Genomic DNA, 19,705 nt, shown 5'->3' with positions numbered 1-19,705 from the left:
TGGAGATGTGTCAGGGACCTCCCCAGAATGGCCCAGGACCACCACCCCACCTCCTTGGGCCTATAGGACGTCGGTGCTAGCCGGTGGGCACCAGGTTTGGCTGGATCAAGGGGCCTCTTGGGGGGCTGCACCCCAGCTGGGGGTTGGGCCAGCCTCACACTCAGTTCAGGGACCCAGGGGAGCAGGAGGTGCTGCCGAGAGGCCGGGTGTGTCTCTCCGTGTCTCTCTGTCCGTCTCTGTGTCTCTGCCTCCCTCCCAGCGCCCGTCTCTGCCTCTGCTCGCCCCTCACTGTCCCTGCCTTTGCCAGCCTCCTCCCTACCTCCCACCCAGGCCAGCCCGTGGGCTGCCCGGAGGTGGCAGCGGCAGCTGAATGGGCCCCTTGTTCCCGACCACACCCCGCCCCTTGGGGTAACCCCGGGACAAGCCCTGGCCGCCTGCTGCCTTAAAGGGCCAGTGCCCACAGAGAAGGGGAAGGAGGGGGCCGCCTCCCCTCCCGAGCCACACCCCTGCCAAAGATGGGGAATGGACGGGGGTGGGGGGCTGCCATCCCCAGACACCCCCAAGCTCCCCGGGGGGCAGACGGAGGGTCCGGGGCTGGGGAGACCCGCTGGGGACAGAGACGGTGCACGCGGGGTAGGGCTTGGATTGGGCCTTGGACAAATCCAGGCTCTCCATGCCTCGGTTGGCTTCCCGGTCTGTCTCTCGGGCTCCCGAGTCCACCTCGGGGCTCGTTGTCGGGACAGTATCTGGGCCAGAGGTCGGTATACAGTCGGCACTCTTCCCGGCTGGGGGGGAGGGGGTCACCCTCACGCATTCCCCTCTGTCCCTGCGGCTTCAGGGTAGCACAGGGCAGTGGCCACGCCAGCTGCCCAGGGGCAAGCGGGTTGATAGAATTAAAAGGCTTTTCGAGCAGGCCCCACGGAGTTGAGTGCTGCTGCATTTATTGAGTGCCAGCTGTACACTAGGCGTGGCGAGAAAGCTGCTGCCGCAGCCCCGCTGTGCGAAGGAGTGGGGACGTCGGGGCTCCGCTGAGGCCGCACCGTCCACGTCTGCGCTGCGCTCGGGGCTGGGCCGCGCTGGGCTGCTCGCTCGCCCTCTCTGGGCTCAGTCTCACCTTCGGAGCAATGGGAGGCCCGTCCACCCGCGGACCAGAAGCCCGCTGCCTCCCCGCCGAGGATGCCCTGTGTGCGCCCCCCGCGGGAGCCGACCCCAAGGCCCGTGGCCGGGGCTGCGCCCGGTGGCCACTCTGGGTGGCCCAGCGCTCCTGCGCCCCAGGCCGGCCCCGCAGACGGCCCGGGACAGGTTGCTGCCGGATGGACAAGCCTGTTCCCTGCTTCCTTATGTAACCAGGTTATGCAAGGGCGGCTGGGCTGCTTACATAAGGAGAGGCCGGGCCAGCGCCCAGCTGGGGAGGGGGAAGCTCTTAAAGGGGCCGGTGGCCCCCCGGGTCCTCCCCCCGCCCCCCCGCCCCCACCCACACCGGGGAACTGGATCCACGGGCCGATTCTGTGTGGGTCAGTGCCTCCTCGGTGTCGTTACTATTACTGTCGTTGATGTTGTTGACGATCAACTGTGTTGTTGGCCGCAGGTCAGCCGCTGGGGCACAGTGATCCCTGGCTTGGGCCTGCTCGGCTTCTGACCCTAGCCTTAGTTTCCCCACCTGTAAAATATGCTCGCCCCGTGGGGTTGCCGGGGTGGTGGTGGGGGGAAGTGTGTGAGCACTGGCGAGTGGTCTGGGGCGGCGTAGAGCGCGCCCACCCAGCACCCACCCAGCTAGAACCATGGTGTAGTCAGTGGATGACTCAGGAATAGAGATGGGGGCTACGGGGGGCGCTGTTTGAGCTGGGACCTGAGGGTTGAGGAGCCGGCTGTGCAAACGAATGGCAGGAGAGCATTGCAGGTGGGAGGAACAGCCTGTGCAAAGGCCCTGGGGCAGCCCTGGGCCTGGCGGTTTGGAGGAGCAGCAGGGAGGCTCGTGCGGCTGGAGCGGAGTGGGTGAAGGCGAGAGAGGGAGGAGGGGCCGGGGCAGGTGTGCAGGGCCTTGGGGGCTCTGCTGGAAGCACTTGGGCCTTGACCAGGGGGAGATGGGGGCCCTGGAGGGCTCACAGGCGCCCTCTGGCCACCGTGTGGAGCACAGACGCAGGCAGGAAGGGGGCTGGAGGGAGTCAACGGGCCCAGGCCACCGTGGGGGTTCAGGAGAGGGACAGGGACCCTCTCCCGGTTGGTTCCCTTGTCGCAGCCGGGGCCGCGTGGAGCCTGCAGGCTGACCGCCCGGATTGTGTGCCCCCACCCCCCTGCCGCAGGGCACCTGCCTGGGCATAGCAGGGGAGGGGTGCTGAAGTCAGGGCAGGACGCCCTAGACCTGCCCAGACACCCTCTGGGAATGGGGCGCTGCTGTCAGGCTAGCTGGGTGCAACCCAGGAGGCCCCTGGGGCCTGGGGGGTCCCCGCGGGGCAGCGTCTTGACCATTTTATCTCCGATCTCATCAGGGGAGCTTTATAGGCCAGCGCCTGCCCTGCTCTGTGCCTCGGTTTCCTTGTCTGTGAAACGGGAGCGATAATCCATGAGTGTCCAGTGGGTTCCAGGAGCACCTAGCACGCAGTAGGCGCCTTCTCAGGGATGGGCCGCAAGGAGGCCAGAGGCCGGCACGGGAGGTGTGCAGGGGGAAGCGCGCATGCTCACCGAGACAGGCCCCAGGCGGGGAGACCACCCGCGACCTCGGAGGCCCTGCTTTGTTCCGGGAAAATGGGAGCGCGGACACGGAAGGCACCAGGTGCCTGCACAGGTTCCAGCACAAGGTGCAGAGGCTGGTGTCCTGCTGCCCATCTGGGGGCGAGGCCGGGGGGGTGGGCGGTCACCTCACGCCATGGCTCTGATGCCCCGGGAACATGAAGATGCCTCTGGAACAGGGGTCCTGACTCCGGGCCACTCGCCGTGCCTCAGTTTCCAGGTCTGTGAAATGGGCACACTGCTGGGGCCAGTAGGAATTACTGGATGCCTGGGGAAGAGGCTGCAGGGGTTCACCTGGCCAGCCTGAGGTTCTGGGCACGTCCTCCTGGGATGTTGGGGAGACTCGTGGGGGATGCACAGCAACCCCCCCCTGCACACCCAGGTCCCCTCGGGTGCTAACTGGAGAGGTGAGAGCAGAGTGCTGGTGGCTCTGGGGTCAGCTCGGGGTTCCTGGCTGGCGGAGGGGATGCAGCTGTAGCTGAGCCCCTGGACCCAGGCCCCACAGCCCCTGCCGTACAAACACGCAATACGTGGAAGTGGTGGTTATTACTTTCGTGCACTCTTCTCACCCCCCAGGAGCCCCTTCAGTGCCTGGCAAACTCCTACTCACACATCAAAGCCCCAGCTCCAATATCCGCTCCCCCAGGAAGCTGTCCTGGGCCCCCAGGACAGACTCCAGTTACTTCCTCAGGCTTCTCTACCCTCTGAGACATTCAGGATCTGGAGCCATCGGGGGGATCTACTCGAGAGAGGATTTCTGCTGATCCTCGAGGGCCCAAGGGGACCGAGGTGGGCAGTGTTGGGGTGACGTTCCACACTCTGTCCCGGGCCTGCTCTCAGAACCCCCTGCGTCACCAGTGACTGGAGTCTGTATCGCCCTCGGCCAGGTCTTTCCCTTTGAATATTCCCCGATTTTCCCACCATTCCTCCAGTTCCTTGCACAAGCGTTTATTGTGCACCTGTTGTGTACCAGGCCCCATCAGGATCATGCCAGCCAGTCACACGACAAGCATGTATGTATTGGGTGCCTACTGCGTGCGGCCCCCACTGGGATCGTCATCACTTGCCTACAAGCATCCATCGAGTGCTGGCTACATGTGAGCATTTATTGAGCACCGACTGTGTGCCAGGCTCCCCGAAGAGAGGTTGTCAGGAAGGCCGGGGGAGCAGCAAAGTCTCCCGCGGCCTCCCCCTCTGGCGCCGAGGCCGTGGGTTTAGAGTAACTGGGCTCCGACGTGCTGGCCCACTCGCTGGCGGTGGGACCCGGGCCCCACCTGCCCGCGGCCCTCGCTTTGACCCCCCACGAAACGGGCTGCCCAGCACCTGAAGGGTGTGCACGTTGACACCTGCTCTGTGCAGAAAGGGAGATGAGCATGAGGGGGGCCTGGGGCCCCTGTGTCCCCGCAAGCAGGGCTGGGTGGGGGGGACCATTCTACTGACCCCACTGCGGGGCTAGGGGTGCCCCCCCGCAAGGCCCGAGGCCACACAACTCCCGGCAGGCCCGAGGCCTGGGGCCTCCTCAGTGTCCGCCTCCCTTGGTGGCCTCGTGGGGGGCGGGGCACAGTGGGGCAGGGGGGTTGGGGGGCGGCCCTAGAGGCCTCAGAAAGCAGGGGTGAGCTGGGGGGTCGTGGCCCCCGCCCCCCCGCCCCTTGCCCGCCTCGGGCAGCCGGTGTCCTCACGCGCTCCCGCTGGGCTCCGTCCGCCGCGCGGCCTCGTGGGGTCGGGGGCCTCCGTCCCCTCCCGGGCCGCCCACGTGTGCTCAGCCCGGGGACATGTGGCCCCGCGCCCCCGGTCCCCCCCCGCGGCCGCTGCCGGGCCTGCCAGGGAGGCGGGAGGAGGCCCTGGCTCGGCTGACGGAGAAGCCAAGAATTTGCTCCAAATGTAAACAGCAAGTTATTTTAAGTCTGCCCCCCTCCCCGGGTGGCGTTGACACATTTGACATTGGAGGGGACCGCGGGGGGGGGGGGGACGCGCGTGTGGGTATTTTTAACCTGTTTTTCGCGGCCCCGGTGGCACCCGGAGCGGAGCCGCCGGCAGCCCCGAGCCCGCGAGCCCCCCGCGCCCCGCCCGCGCCCAGCCCCGTGCCAGCCTCGCCTCCTGCGCCGACAAAATGGCCGCCCGGGCCCGCAGAAGCATCTGGAAGGCGGCGGGGAGAGGGGAGAAAATGGCCGCCGCAGCACTGATGTCATCGGGCGGCCTGGCCGCCAGGAGCGGGGCCGGGACCCTGCCTGCCGGCCGGGGGAGGCGGGGGCCTCGGAGCGGCGGCGGAGCCGGGCCGGCGGGAGGGAAACAGAAACTTTTCTTTGAAAGTGACTCCGGAGCAGGTTGGCTCGGGCCCAGCGGCCGCGGCGGCGGCAGAGGAAGAGGGAAAGTGTGGGCCAGACTCGAGGAGCACGCGGGCCAGGAAGCGCCCGAGGCCGCCGCGCCGTCCCCGCCGTCCCCGTCCCCGCCGCCGCCTGTGGCCCCTGGCGGCTCCCGCCCGCCCCGGCCCGCACCCGGCCCCGGGGACAGAGCGGCTCTGCGGGCGCCACTCGGCGGGGCGAGGCGGGGCGCAGGGCCAGGCGGGCGGGCTGCGGGGCCTCCTGCCCCCCGAGCCGCCGCCGACGTCCCGTAGCCCGCAGGCCTCGGCCCCGCTGCCATGGCGGGGGCAAGCCCCGGGCCGGGACCGCGTGCGGCCGGATGAGGGCCACGGCCTGGCCTACGCGGGCACTTGCGCAGACACCAGCAGCGGGCTGCAGGGGCGAGGCTCAGGGACGCGGAGCGGGCGTCCCGGCACCCGACGGCCGCGGGAATGTGTTGTCGCACTTCTCGGGAGAGCCGCGGGGAGGTGAGGTCCCAGCCTACCCGGCTCAGAGCCTGGATCCTGCGCCCACGGCTGTGAACGCATAAACCGCACTTGAGCAGACCTGATACAAAGTGAGGGCTTGAGCCAGGCAGGCATTGACAGGAAAGGCATTCCAGGCAGCTGGCACAGCCTGTGCAAAGGCCCTGGGGCGGCCCCCGGCCTGGCGTGTGTTGCAGGAACAGCGGGGAGGCGTGTGAGGCTGCAGTGGAGCGAGCAGGGGGGCGGAGGGCAGGAAGGGGGCACGGCGGCAGCGCGGAGGTCATAGGCCAGGGTCGCGGGTACAGCACGGCCCTTCCAGGACACGGAAAGTTGAACCTCGGCTGGCTAATGTTTAAAAATGGCTGGTGACACCCGGGAGCTGGGAATTCCAGGGCCTGGCTTTGGTTTCCTCTCTGGCTGGCGGCGGCGGGAGGCAGACGTGGCAGCCCGTGGAGCCAGCTGCACTTGGACGCCGCAGACGTTGGAACGTGGACCCGGTGATAGGTCCCCGTGCAGGCGCCGCAGGTCCCGCAGACGTGCCGCGGCCCAGGCCCCCTGCCTCCCGCCGGGTTTCAAGGAAGGGGCACGACGACGGTGCCAGCAAGTCCTGTCTGTTCTACATCCTGAGGATCCACGAACGAAGACCCTCTGTCCGCGCCCTGGCCGTCCGTGGGGACACCTACCCCCAGGATCTTGGAATTCCCTGAGACGTGTGTGTGTGTGTGTGTGTTATTGTGGTTGAAAGACATGGAATATAAAATTCACCATTTTAACCATTTCTGAGCACACAGCTCAGGGCACAAGGCACCCTCACCTGCCGCACACCTGCCCCCACTGCTGTCTCCAGAACCTTCCGTCTCCCCACTCAGAGACCCCGTCCCCAGGAAGCACTGACCCCCGCCCCACCCCCAACTCCCACCACCTCCTCTGTCTCTGTGGACGGGCCTCCTCTGGAGACCTCCTGGGAGTGGGGTCCTGCGGGAGGCGTCCTTCTGGGTCTGGGTCCCCTCCCTGAGCCCGGCGTCCTCGGGGTCCGTCCATGTGGAGGCAGGTGTCGGGCCCCTTCCTTCCTGGGGCTGGGTCGTGTTCCGGGTGTGGATGGGACGTGTCACGCTGATGGGCACCGGGGCGGCCTCCCTCTGTGGTGACCGTTGACCCCGCTGCTGTGCGGGCGGGGTGCATCCATGGGGAGCCTCTGCTTTCACCTCTTTGGGGAAGATCCACGGGCCTGGAGTTGTTGGGTCATGTGGGAACCCCACGTTTAAGTTCCCGTGGAAGCGGAAGTGCCAGGCCGGCCTCCACCACCACGCACCACGCTTCCAGGTCCTGCGCAGCCTCGAGGCCAGCCACACGGTTGAGTCCCCCAGAGCTGGAGTCGCGGCGCCCCATGTGGCGCTTGAGGGTCCAGGCCGAGCTTCCCTCTGCGGTCACGTGGCTCAGGGGCTCAGTCCTGTCCCCTTTGTCTCAGCACGCAGTGCCACGTGGCCCAGCCCTCAGACGTCCCCACTTTATTCCTGCCCCAGGGCTTTGGCCCTGGTTGCGCCTCCGCCCAGCTCCCCCGACCCCGTTGCACAGGCCTCTGTGCCCACGTGGCCTCCTCCGCCGCCTGACGGCACCCCCAGACCCGATCTCTGTCCCCTCACCCAGGTTCATGGCCTCGCAGGAACGTAGAGCCGTGCACAGGGGTCTGGGGTCTGGGGTGTGGGCACGCGTCCCGCCGTCTCTCCCCCGCCCCAGGGTGTCCCCTGCCCCCGATGCCTGGCGGGCCTTGGTGATCGCTAACTGCTAACCGCCTGCGGGACGGCGGGACAGGACGACCGTCGACTGTCTGTCTGGTGGTGCGTGGTCTCCCAGCTCCAACCCGGGTGACGGGAGCTGTCACTGCACGGGGGTGGGAGCTCCCGCGGGAGGGGCAGGAAGGGCGGGACCGGAGGCCCGATGGCGCCTTTGTCGTGGGCTGGGACGAACCAAATTTGGGCTCGTGGCCACGGACAGGAAAGAACAGTTTGTACGCTCGTCAGTGGGATCCAGTTTACATTTCTATTGTCACCACGGTCATGTGCTCGTTTGAGCAAACGGCCGCAGGAGGTGGTGACGTCCCGGCTGCGCACAAACACCCCAGGGACCTGCAAAGTCGAGGGAGCTGGGCCCAGGCCAGGGCAGGGAGTCACCTGCAGGGCAGCTGCTGTCGGGCCGGGGTCTCTCTGATCCTCACGCAGGCGTGGGTGACTGTGCGCCGCGCGGGTGCTGAAGGGCCTTCTGTGTGTGTCAGAGAAGGAGACGTGTGAGGGGGGCCCCGGGTGACAGAGGGGGCAGGGTCAGCCGTGCAGATGCTGGGGGAACAGTGTTCCAGGCGGAAGGCACAGCCGGTGCAAAGGTCCTGGGGGCAGTAACTGCCTGGCGTGTTGGAGGAGCAGCCCGAGGCCCGTGAGGCTGGGGTGGCAGGACGGCAGGTCCTGCGTGGGCCGCGGGAGAGGGGAGCCCTGCAGGGCACTTGGCGGAGGAAGGACGGCGAGTTCAACTAAAATCAGAGTTTGGAAAAACGCCGTCACCGAAGCTGTATTTGTCCCTTATCTGCCATTGGCCCTTCCTGTTCCGGAGCTCCTGTAACTTCTGCCTGACCCGGAAAGGGAGGCAGCGATTGAGAACGTTCACTTGACGGATGGGGAAACCGAGTCTGGGAGCGGGGCGGGGACTCAAGGTCAGGGCTGGCAGATGGATGGGTGGACGGAGGGATGGACAAAGCTGGGAGCCGCTGCCCCTTCGAGACTCCAGGGCATTTTAAAGACCCTACAGGGGCGCCTGGGCGGCTCAGGGCGTGACCCCGGGGTCCTGGGATCGAGTCCCACATCATCTCCCCGCAGGGAGCCTGCTTCTCCCTCTGCCTGTGTGTCTGCCTCTCTCTGTGTGTCTCTCATGAATAAATAAATGGAATCTTTTAAAAAATTTTTTTTTATTATAAATAAATAAATAAATAAATAAATAAATAAATAAATAAATAAATAAATAAAGGCAGGCAGGCCCTGGAAAGTCCTGCAGCTGCTCGCAGACCCAGTGAGGCTGGCGCGGCTTGGTCGCGTCTGGAACCACACGCCCGGCTCCCCAGCGGCCACGTCCGGCATCTTTTCCACGGGAGACACGTCCATGTTTTCCTCGTGGGGAGCCCAGCGGCCGGTGGCGCGCCCGCCCCGCGGGGGCTGCGTGTTCAGGGCCGGGAAGCGTGCGCCGCCGCCCGCCGGGTCACGGAGAGCTCACAAGCAACCAACGCCGCAAGGCTGGCGGCGGTCGTGGGACCACGTCCAACGGGGTGTTCGCTTACGCGTGTTCTTTTTTAAGAGGGGAGTGGAGAAACCCGGTGGGCCCATCGGCCGGCTGCTGTGTGGCCCCGGGTAGCCCGCTCACCCTCTCTGGGTAACCCGGGAGCTGCGGCCTCCATCAGGTGCACGGCTGCCGGCCGGCCCGGGTGCGGCGCGCCGTGGGTACGTGGCTGGTGTTGTTGGCCCACGCGGTGGGCTCGGGGGGGTGGGGGGCCCTGTCGCCCTGGGGTGTTTGCCGCCCTGCATGGGGCCGGGGGCAGCCGGGCCTCACCTGGTCAGGAGCGCAGGAAACAGAAGTGCGGCCTCCACTCTGGGCCCGTGGCCTCCGGCCGGTGCTACACACCTTTAAAGCTGCCTATCTGGTGCCTCAGTTTCCCCATCTAGCAAATGGGGACGAAAATGGCAATGTTCCTCCTGGGGGAATTTATTTATTTATTTATTTTGTTTGTTGTCTTAATCAGGGTTGATTTTTTTTTAATTTTTATTTATTTATGATAGTCACAGAGAGAGAGAGAGAGAGAGAGAGAGAGAGAGAGGCAGAGACACAGGCAGAGGGAGAAGCAGGCTCCATGCACCGGGGGCCCGATGTGGGATTCGATCCCGGGTCTCCAGGATCGCGCCCTGGGCCAAAGGCAGGCGCGAAACCGCTGAGCCACCCAGGGATCCCTGATTTTTTTTAAATAAATCTTTAATCTTAATTCCTATCTAGTTACTGTCCCGTGTCACACGAGTCTCAGGCGTGGGATAGGGGGATTCCGCAGTCCTACCTGGGAGCACGCTCCCTAATCCCCTCCGCCCCCCCGACCGCCACCCGCCTCCCCTCTGGGGACCACCTGTTTGTTCTGTGGTTGTTGTCAAGAGTCTGATTTCTGGTTCATTGCTCTTCCCTTCCCCGCCCCCCTTTGCTTGTTTGTTTCTTCAATTCCGCATTTGGGTGACACCGTGCGGTGCTGGTCTTTCTCTGACCGACTTACTTCGCTCGGCCTTACACTCTCAGTCTCCACAGTGTTGTCTGTCCTCCTGGGGACAGTTTTCGAAGATCAAAGAAGTCAGTGGAGGTGAAAGTTGCAGCCCAGTCAAAGAAGTGACTCACTAAGTATTAACTCTTGGAATGTACCATTCCCCACACAGCGGCCTTAACCACCCTCCCGGAGGCTCTGGCCGGAGCCCCTCTCCCTCCAGGGGCTGCCACCCGCATCTCCCGCTTGGTTTGGCCTTCCTGGCACTTGGCACAGCCTGAGGCTCTCTCTCCTCCTCGTTTATTTGCTTACCCGTTGGTTGGTTGCCTGTCGCTCCCCCGTTAGGACAGCAGGGCCGCGAGGGCAGGGACTTCTGTGCATCCTGGTCGCTGCTGTGTCCCCCTGGGGCAGCTGACACCTAGGAGGTGCTCAGCAAGCAATTCCTTTCAAAAGAACAAGGTGACGTTAGTGAGGTTCACATCTGGTTTATGGATGACGGAAGGGTACCCAGAGACGTCAGAGGACGTGCCCCGTGACACGCAGCCGGGAGGCCGCACTCACGGTAAACGGCCCAGAGGGCGAATATTTAAGACCTGGCAGGTCTCGTACAGTTTCTGCCTCATGGTCTCCTTTCTCCTTTTACAATCCCTTAAAAAAATGTACTAGGGTACAACACGTACCGATCTTTTTTATTATTGCTTCCCCGACATATTCCTTTTTAGACCTTTTTCTATAATCTCTCCATTCCATGAAGCTGGGTTCGTTTGTTTGTTTTTTTTTCCTAAGATTTTTATTTATTTGTTCATGAGAGACCGAGAGAGGCAGAGACACAGGCAGAGGGAGAAGCAGGCTCCCTGTAGGGAGACGATGCGGGACTCGATCCTGGGACCCCGGGGTCACGACCTGAGCCGAAGGCAGACGCTCAACCGCTGAGCCCCCCAGGCGCCCCCTCCGTGAAGTTTTCATATCACAGGAATATTACACATTTATTCACGTGCCACGTCTAGATGGACGTATCAATGTTTTACACGCAAAAGAGCAAAACCCCTCAGCTCCTCCGTCCCCGCACGAACCGGTTTTCACCCCCACTGAAAATGGATGGATCCAGACCAGGGTCTCCCCACTTGGCACTGCAGACACTGGGCCAGGTCATGCTTGTGGGGGCGTCCCTGCGCCCCTGCCCCCCCATGCCAGGAGCACCCCCCGTCGTGACGACCACAGATGTCCCCAGATACTGTCCCGAGGGGCAGGCTCCCCCCAGTGGAGGTGCTTCTGTGCACACAACTTCTTTGACTTGACATCGGTGTTGGGAAATAGGCTCTCTGAGGCTGGCCTCAGTTTACCAAACTCATCAATTGGGTGGGTTGAATCAGATGGTGCCGTGAAGCTCGTTGCACAGTGAAACTCAGCAAATGAGAGCTGCTGGCTCCGGGCCTGGGACATCCTGGGGCATCGGACGGTAGCCGTCCCTGAGACGTTATCCACTCCAGGTACCTCTGTTCGGGCCAGAGAAAGGTGTGTTTTAGGGCGCCGGAGTAGATGCAAGGAGGAGGGATTATCTGTGCCCCTTTGCTCCTGAGTTTTCATGGAAACATCCACAGGCCCTCAGCCCCTTCTGTGGTGATGGTGATATTTGGCACCGTCCAGTTCAGTCCCCATCAGTCTTGTGGGCTATTGAGTATGGAAAAGTGGCCAGTGCCACTGAGGCCCTGAAATTCTGACTTAATTTCGATTTAGCATATTTAAATTTAAAGTCTCATGTGGGGCAGCCCAGGTGGCTCAGCGGTTTAGCGCCGCCTTCAACCCAGGGCGTGATCCTGGAGACCCGGGATCGAGTCCCGCGTCCAGCTCCCATTGCATGGAGCCTGCTTCTGTCTCTGCCTGTGTCTTTGCCTCTCTCTCTGTGTCTCTCATGTATAAATAAATAAAATCCTAAAAAATAAAAATAAAGTCTCAGGGCAGCCCTGGTGGTTCAGCGGTTTAGTGCCGCCTTCAGCCCCGGGCCTGATCCTGGAGACCTGGGATCGAGTCCCATGTCGGGCTCCCTGCATGGAGCCTGCTTCTCCCTCTGCCTGTCTCTGCCTCTCTCTCTGTCATGAATAAATAAATAAAATATTAAGAAAAAAAGAAATCTTTTAAAAATAAAGTCTCGGGATCCCTGGGTGGCGCAGCGGTTTGGCGCCTGCCTTTGGCCTAGGGTGCGATCCTGGAGACCCAGGATCGAGTCCCACATCGGGCTCCCGGTGCATGGAGCCTGCTTCTCCCTCTGCCTGTGTCTCTGCCTCTCTCTCTCTCTCTCTCTCTCTGTGACTATCATAAATAAATAAAAAATTAAAAAAAAAATAAAAATAAAAAATAAATAAAAATAAAGTCTCACGTGGCGAGTGGCTCCCATAGGGGACAGCTCTAGAAGGTGGGGTTTTCAGGAGCCAAATGACAGGCAAATGGTTGGCAGATGGATGAGAAATATTTCAAGGGTGAGAGATAATTAAAAATATGATGGCATAATTAAAAGGAAGGACATCCTACACCTATGTCCCCACGTGGATGGACCCCGAGGACACTGGGCTCAGGGAGGGGACCCAGACCCAGAAGGACACCTCCTGCAGGACCCCACTCACTCCCAGGAGGTCCCCAGAGGAGGCCCGTCCACAGAGACAGAGAGGAGGTGGTGGGAGCCAGGGGTGGGGCGGGGGGCGGGGGTCAGTGTGGGGAGATGGAAGGTTCTGGAGACAGTGGTGGGGGTGGGTGCGCGGCGGGGTGAGTGTGCTTTGTGCTGCTGTGCTTTGCAGTTAGAGATGGCTAAACGGTAAATTTTATGGTATGTATATTTAAGCACATTCTAGAAACTAAATTTAAAAAATTTTGATAAGATAGCATATAATTACAGTATTATTTTTGAGAAACTACACTTATTTAATTTTACAAAAATGCTCCTGGGACCATGGAAAGAGAAGAGAACCCCTTCGGCCCATTGCAGGGGTCAGCAGAGAGCCAGCCACATGACCACTGCACCGAGGAGGTGAGATCCTGAGTGACTTCACCCCAAGAGCAGAAGCGAGAAGGGACACTCGCTCTCCGCACTGGTGCTCAGCATTGTGCCGGGGGTCCTCGCCAGAGCGATAAGGCAAGAAAAGGAAATCCGAGGCATACAGATGAGAGGTCAGGATGGTCTGCTGAGGAAATTCCAAGGAGTCTATGCAAACGTGAACATCTAGAACCATCAGGGGAGCTCCGGAGGGCTCGCCGAGTACGAGATCGACCCACAAAGACCGGCCGTAGTTCCCCGCGCTGGCAACGAACAATCAGAAACCGAAATTGAGAGCACAGTGTCATTTTCGGCCGCTCCCCAAGCCTGCCATTTCTGTGAATGTCAGCCGGCGGGTGCCAACCCTCTCACACGTATTATTAGCTGCCTTGGCGCCCTAACAACGCCTGGAGGTGGCTCTGACCATCTTCCCCGCGGGACTCTCAGGAAGCGAAGGCTCACAGAGGTGGGGTGGCCGGCCGGCCCGGTCAGAGTGAATGAGCAAGGGGACGAGGGCTCCCAGCTGGAGCCTGCCGCCGCCCAGGGCCATCACTCTCGGCTGGTGCCAAGGCACACGGAGGACCAGCACCCAGGACGGAAACGAGGGACATCACACTAACAGCAGTAAAGCCCCCTGTCCGATTGATGATGGGCTTCCCGTGAACCCCCCACCCGGTGGGGTACTGGGGTGCATTCACTGTCCCCCTATTGGTCCGGAACGGCGTGTGCGAGGCGTGCTGTAGTTGTGCCCACTTCCCGGATGAGGAGAGCGAGGCACAGGGGAGGGGAGGCCCACAGCCCCGCTGCCCTGATCCCCAAGCCAGCAGGCGGCCGGTGTTCGGGCACTACTCCCCCCCCCCCGCCCGGGGCAGCACCCGGGTGCCAGCCGGGCACTGCTGCCTGCTGAGTCCGTGTGGGCGCCGGTTCCTCGGGAGGGTCCTGTGCCCGAGGCCCGCAGCCCGACGGCCGGCTGCCCGGGCTGGGCTCTTCCCAACGCAGGGGCCACCCGTGCCCAGCCGCCTGGTCGTCCAAGCAGAAGTGGCCCGCGCCAAGGGGCCGCTGGCTGCCCAGCCTGGGAGCGACCGCAGGGCGCGGGGCCGAGCCGGGCACACTCCCCTCGGCTGCTGCCCAGCCGTGCCCGGCCCAGTGGGTCACGCCTGGGGCTGCTCCCGTCTGCGCCTGTCAGGGGTGGGGAAACTGAGGCACAGGTTCCGGCTCCGGTGTGGTTTCAGGCATCCTCAATCTTGGCAGGCAGGAGGTGCCCCACACATGGAGTGGGTGAGGCCACAGGGCAAAGGGTGAGGGCCCATGGCTGTTTTGGGGCGGCACCCACATATCATGTCCACGGCACTCCGGGGTTGCTGAGGCTCCCGGGGCTGGGGTGGCCCTCGGGTGTCTGAGCACAGCGCTGGGCGCCTGGACGCACCCGTGCAAACGAATGCGGAATATCACCCCCGTAAGGGAGGAGCACTTGTTCGCGGTGTCAGCCTCAGTTGTCCTCGCCTATAAAAGGGGTGCGCTAACGTTGTGGCTCTCCCGAGGATTCAGGGGAACGTCTACAATGGGAACTTCAAGTGAAGCGCCCCATTTACGGTCGTCTTAGGGGTTCAAACATAACCCCACCGCCAGGGACACCGGGATGGACGTCACCTGGTATCCGGTCCTTGGCGTGCCCTGGGTGCTTCGTCGGCATCGTCTCTCCACCCCCTCTTGGTGATGCTTACACGCACCTGAAAGAGAGAACGGCCGCTCAGAACAGCTCAGCCGCTGGCCCGAGGTCACACTGCGAGGATGCCTGGCCTCGGGGGGTGGCAGGTGGAAGGGGCTGATGCTTTCGTTGGCCTCTGATGGTGATGCCTCTCACCACCTTGGTCTTTGACCTGACGGACAGCCGGGTAGGGCCGGGGGTTCCGTCTGGCTGGGCTTGGCCGCGTGCGCCCCCCACCGCCTGCCCCAGCATCGGTCCTGGGTGGACGTGGTGGGGGCTGCCGCGGGGGGTTGGCGCTACTCGCCCTCCATCCAGGCCGCCAGAGCTGATAATGCTGAGCTCAGCGTCTGTCTGCTTCGCCCGTCTGCCAAGGAGCCTGATTATTTTTAGATAAGATGGAGAGGCGGGCGCCGGGGTGGGAGGGAGCCCCCAAGCCAGGCGGGTGGGTGGCGGTGTAGCAGCTGCAGGGGGACGCCCCTCCGCCCCCTCCTGGGGGCTGCGAGCGACAACCCAAGGACCAAGGGCTGGACCCGCAGGACGTCAGGGGCAGAGGCCAAGCGGAGGGGGCCTGAGGGCTCGATGACTCATCTCTTTGGCCATCAGTTTCCCCATCTGTAAAATGGGCATAACGAGAGCTCCCACCGCACAGGGTTGAGCCAGTTAGTGAATAAACGGGCTCGAGGAGGGGAAGATCTCCAGCCTGCGACTGAGCCGGCGCCTGTACACGGGTTCTGGCAAGTGGGTGCCCTGCCAGGCCCCCGTGACCCTGTGGGGCAGCAGCCAAGGGAGGGGGCGAAGCGGAGACCCTGGGGCCTGGGCGCCTTCGGAACCACCTCTCCACGGCACTGCACAGGGGTGGGGGTCTCCTCTCTCCCTGGGGTGGGGTTCCCTGCAATGTCACCACCTCTTCCTCCTTCTCTCTGCAGACGCAGAGCAAAGCGGCAGTCCCCGGGCAGGGATGGGCTCGGACCAGGAGGACAGCAAGCCCATCACACTGGGTGAGTCTGGGGATGGCGACGGGGGAGGGTGCCCGGCTCCACTGCCAGCTCCTATTTAAGAATCTGAGCCACATCTGTGTGCTCTGCATGGCCCCACGCGGGCATCTCTCAGACACTGATAGATTTGTTCATCACAGCCGTGGCGTGGGCAGGTGCTGCTGTGGATGAGAACACCAAGGCTCAGAGAGGTTACGGGCCCTTCCCTGGGGCACCCAGGAAGCTTCTGCCCTGGTCTGCTCCCGTAATTGCCCTCCTGACCAGAGGAGTCCCCTGCACCCTGGTCCCCTGGCTTCTGCCCTCACCCTTCCTAGTGTGTCCTCCCTAATGTAGCCCGGGGGGGGGGGGGGCGCCTGTGAGCACCTGAGTCAGGTCCTGCCTTCCTCTGCTGGCAGCCCTCCACGATTCCCACCTCCCTTGGGGTAAAAATCCTCCCCTGACCCCCAAGGCCCTGCACAACCTGTCCCTGTGTCCTCCCTGCCTTCCCCTCCTGTCTCCTCCTCACTCTCTCTGCTCCAGCCACATGGGCCTCCTAACTATTCCTCCAACAGTCTAGATCCAGTCACTGCCTCAGGGCCTTTGCATGTGCTTTGCTCTCTATTTGGATAGCTAACTGCTCTCTCTCTCTCTCTCTGTCTCTCTCTCTCTCTCTCTGCCCCCCTCTCTCCGGATCACTCAGGTCTCAGGTGACATGCTCTCCTCTCAGAGAGATCTTCTGTTCTCAAGCAGCCTTAGCCACTCTCGATGGCTGCCTTCTGTTTTATTTCCTTGTGAGGAAGTTAGTGATTGCATATGTATTTGCTTAGTTGCTTAGTGACTGCACACACATTTGTTTATCTCCCCTAATGCAGCATCACCTCCTTGAGAGCAGAGGCTTTTGTCTGTCCTGGTTGCTATTGTGTTCTCAGTGCCTAGAATAGGATACATGATAGGTGCTCAATAAATATTTGCAGAAAGGAGAAGAAAAAAAGAGAGAGGGAGAGATGGAGCAGAGAGAAAAAGAGAAACTAGAGGGCTGCTTTACCAGGGGTGAGGAGGGAGGAGAGATGAAAAGGAAGGAAGAATGGAAGGAAAAGCAAATGGGTGAGGACATCCCTGTTGGAAGGACCAGCACGGGGAGGCTGGTTCCAGGAGGTTCAAGGGCCCCAGGCTGCTGACCACTGGCCGTCTGTGACCTGAGTCCTCCTTGGCCTCCTGTGATCTCCAGGCGCCTGCCTCCAAGCCAGATGTTCGAGGCAGGCGGGGGCAGCGGCGCTTGGCCTGGTCCCATGGGGAGCTCCAGTGTCTGGCGGAGGAAAGCACTTCCTCCCACCCGCCAGGGAGTCCCCTGGAGATGGAGCTGGGCGAGTGCTGCACAAACAGGAAACCCCGGTGGGGGGAAGGCGGAGGGGCGTGCTGACACCAGCTGGCCAGCCGGGTGGCAGGAAACGGCCGTGGCCACTTCCCCTGGATGCTGGGAGGCCATCGCCCGGTCCTCCCAGGGATGTTGTGGCCCTGGGCCTCCGAGCACGGGGCTGGGCATATAATAATTGCTCAATAAATGGTGTTCACAAAGCTTGTAACTGGGGAGCCTGGAGTCTCTGGACTGGCGGTGGGGGCGTGGGTGTCCCACAGCTGGGGAACTGGGCTCGAGGTCAGCTCCCCGGGGCCCGTGCTGCCCCCTGGGGGCCTGGAGAAGAACTGCTCTCACTGCCCCAGGAAGCCCAGAGCTGCCCACCTGCTGGTCCCGTCCTCCCTGGCTCCCGTCACTCCAGCCCTGGTGGCCTCCGACCCCAGGGCTTCTGCATGGGCCATCGCTGGGAACATCAAGGCCCTCGGGGAGGCGGCAAAACACCACATTTGAGATCACCCCGAAAGCGGCAGCCAACGCTCGCTGGCGTGGTGGTCACCCAGCGCCAGGTGCTGTCCTTGCCGTTTCCCAAATTTGAACGTGTCTGCTCCTCTGGTCCACCCGCACCTTGAGGTCTTGGTAGAATGTCGCCCACTGCACGGCCTTCTGAGAGTCCCTTGCGTACACTAGGTCCCCTCACCAGTGGGCTCCCCTCACCCTGCCCGCTGGCTGCTGCCCGGCACACGGCGCCTTTGACTTCATAAGCTTAATTTTTTATTTTTTATTTTTTTTAATTTTTATTTATTTATGATAGTCACACAGAGAGAGAGAGAGAGAGGGGGGCAGAGACACAGGCAGAGGGAGAAGCAGGCTCCATGCACCGGGAGCCCGACATGGGATTCGATCTCGTGTCTCCAGGATCGCGCCCTGGGCCAAAGGCAGGCGCCAAACCGCTGCGCCACCCAGAGATCCCGAGCTTAATTTTTTAATTGTGGTTAAATTCACATAACATCAAATGTACAGTTAGTGGCTTTAAGTACGTTCACTCTGTCGTGCAACCTATCCGTCTAAAACATTTCTGTTGCCCTAAAAAGAAGCCCCATCACCATTAGTGGTCACCTCCACCCCTCCCCCGGCCCCCCAGCCCCTTTCAGGTCCGCGGACGAGACCATCCTGGACATGTCACCCACATGGACTCACACCCCGTGGGGCCTCCCGTGTCTGGTCCCCTCCCTGAGCATCATGGGCTCGGGGTCCGTCCCTGGGGCGGTGCATGTGGACACCTTGCACCTGCTTGCGGCCAAGGGACATGCCCGCGTGTGGATGGACGGCATTTTGGGTATCGGCTCATCTGCTGATGGGCTGTTCCCAGTTTGGGCTGTTGTAGACCAGGACCAAGCCACCATGCACATGCACGCACAAGAGTTTTTTTGTTTTTGTTTTTGTTTTTGTTTTTTTGCCTTATTCATGTCACATGGTGCCCACTGCCCACACAGACCGTGCGTCCCAGGAGGGCAGCCACTTGCGTCTGTCTCATTCCCACGGTGTCCGCAGGGCCCAGCTCAGAACTAGACACTGGAGGCCCTTGGTTAATGATTGTTGAGTAAGTGAATTGTGCCTGTGGGGGCCTCAGGGGACACAAGAGGCCTGCTCCCGGCTGTCTGAGGTCAGCCAGGGTTCCCGCCCTCTTGGAGCCAACCCACATCCACATCCACAAAACGGGTCCCAGCCACCCCAGGCCAGAGAGGAGGGTCCGTCTTCCTTTGCATTATAGGCAGGAGCAGTTCTAGGGACCCTGGGGACTTTAACGGCTGCAGGTGGACCCTCCCTTCAGCCCCCGCTGTTGGGCCAGGCTCCGGGCTGGGCACTAGGGGACACCGTGGGACCTGGGCACGCAGAACCCCAGCCTCACGGAGCTCCCCGTCTGGAGGGGGATGGATAACAGGCTGCACTGCTGCATGGCATAATAAGTGACGGGTGGCATTTTCCCAGCTGCCTAGGTGACATTTTCAAGATGAGGGAGCACGAGGCTCAGGGATGAGAAGGGACTTGCCCAAGATCATATCCCCAGTGGCAGCGGAGGCAAAATTTGCACCTGGGTCCGGCCTCTTCCTCCATCTCGCCGCAGGGCTGCAGAGGGTGGACAGGGTGACCCCCAAGCCCCCGGAGTCTGGGTAGCCCATGGTGTCAAGGAAGGAAACAGGGATCCCTGGGTGGCGCAACGGTTTGGCGCCTGCCTTTGGCCCAGGGCACGATCCTGGAGACCCGGGATCGAATCCCATGTCGGGCTCCCGGTGCATGGAGCCTGCTTCTCCCTCTGCCTGTGTCTCTGCCTCTCTCTCTCTCTCACTGTGTGCCTATCATAAATAAATAAAATAAAAAAAATTTAAAAAAAAAGGAAGGAAACAGACCCGGTGACCCCCGTTTTCTCCCTGTTGCAGACACCACCGACTTCCAGGAGAGCTTTGTCACCTCCGGTGTGTTCAGTGTCACCGAGCTCATCCAAGTGTCCCGGAGTGAGTGTCCCTGCCTACCTTGTGCTGGGATGGGAAGAGGGGAGGGACTCACGCAGGGGAGGGGCGCCGGAGGGGGGCGGGGGACTCTGAGAGAGAAGGGGCCCCCGGGAGAGGGGAGGAGCCCCTGCCCATCCCCCTGCCCCACTCCCCTCTGTCACCAAGCCAAGGTTCCTAGCAAGGGCAGCATCCAGGCCCTCCCTGGAGCCCAAGGTCAGAGCAGCACACTCCTCCCCAGGAAACAGACTCCACATGCTGCCTGGAGGGTGCTGGAAAACCCTCTGCCCCGCACCCCCAGGAG

At 62.3% G+C, this 19,705-nt stretch overlaps 1 protein-coding gene and 1 long non-coding RNA gene across 7 annotated transcripts in view; one reads left to right on the top strand and one right to left on the bottom strand.

The window, feature by feature from the left end:
* NFIC (nuclear factor I C) overlaps nt 1-19,705 on the top strand; it is a 62,180-nt gene that overhangs the window by 24,897 nt on the left and 17,578 nt on the right. For all 6 annotated transcript variants that reach the window (XM_077860519.1, XM_077860518.1, XM_077860522.1 and 3 more), the window contains exons 3-4: nt 15,493-15,564; nt 19,333-19,407. In XM_077860519.1, the coding sequence (XP_077716645.1) occupies nt 15,493-15,564; nt 19,333-19,407 (147 nt within the window). The remainder of the gene's footprint in view (nt 1-15,492; nt 15,565-19,332; nt 19,408-19,705) is intronic.
* LOC144290871 (uncharacterized) lies at nt 8,524-10,453 on the bottom strand. The gene is made up of 2 exons (XR_013358366.1): nt 10,143-10,453; nt 8,524-9,251 (listed from the first exon to the last, which is right to left on the bottom strand). It is a non-coding gene; the product is annotated as an uncharacterized LOC144290871 (long non-coding RNA).

Source organism: Canis aureus, chromosome 19 (genome assembly GCF_053574225.1).
Source record: "Canis aureus isolate CA01 chromosome 19, VMU_Caureus_v.1.0, whole genome shotgun sequence".
Taxonomy (NCBI): Eukaryota; Metazoa; Chordata; class Mammalia; order Carnivora; family Canidae; genus Canis; species Canis aureus.
Note: the sequence above shows the minus strand (reverse complement) of the source record. Positions and strands in the feature narration are given on the sequence as shown.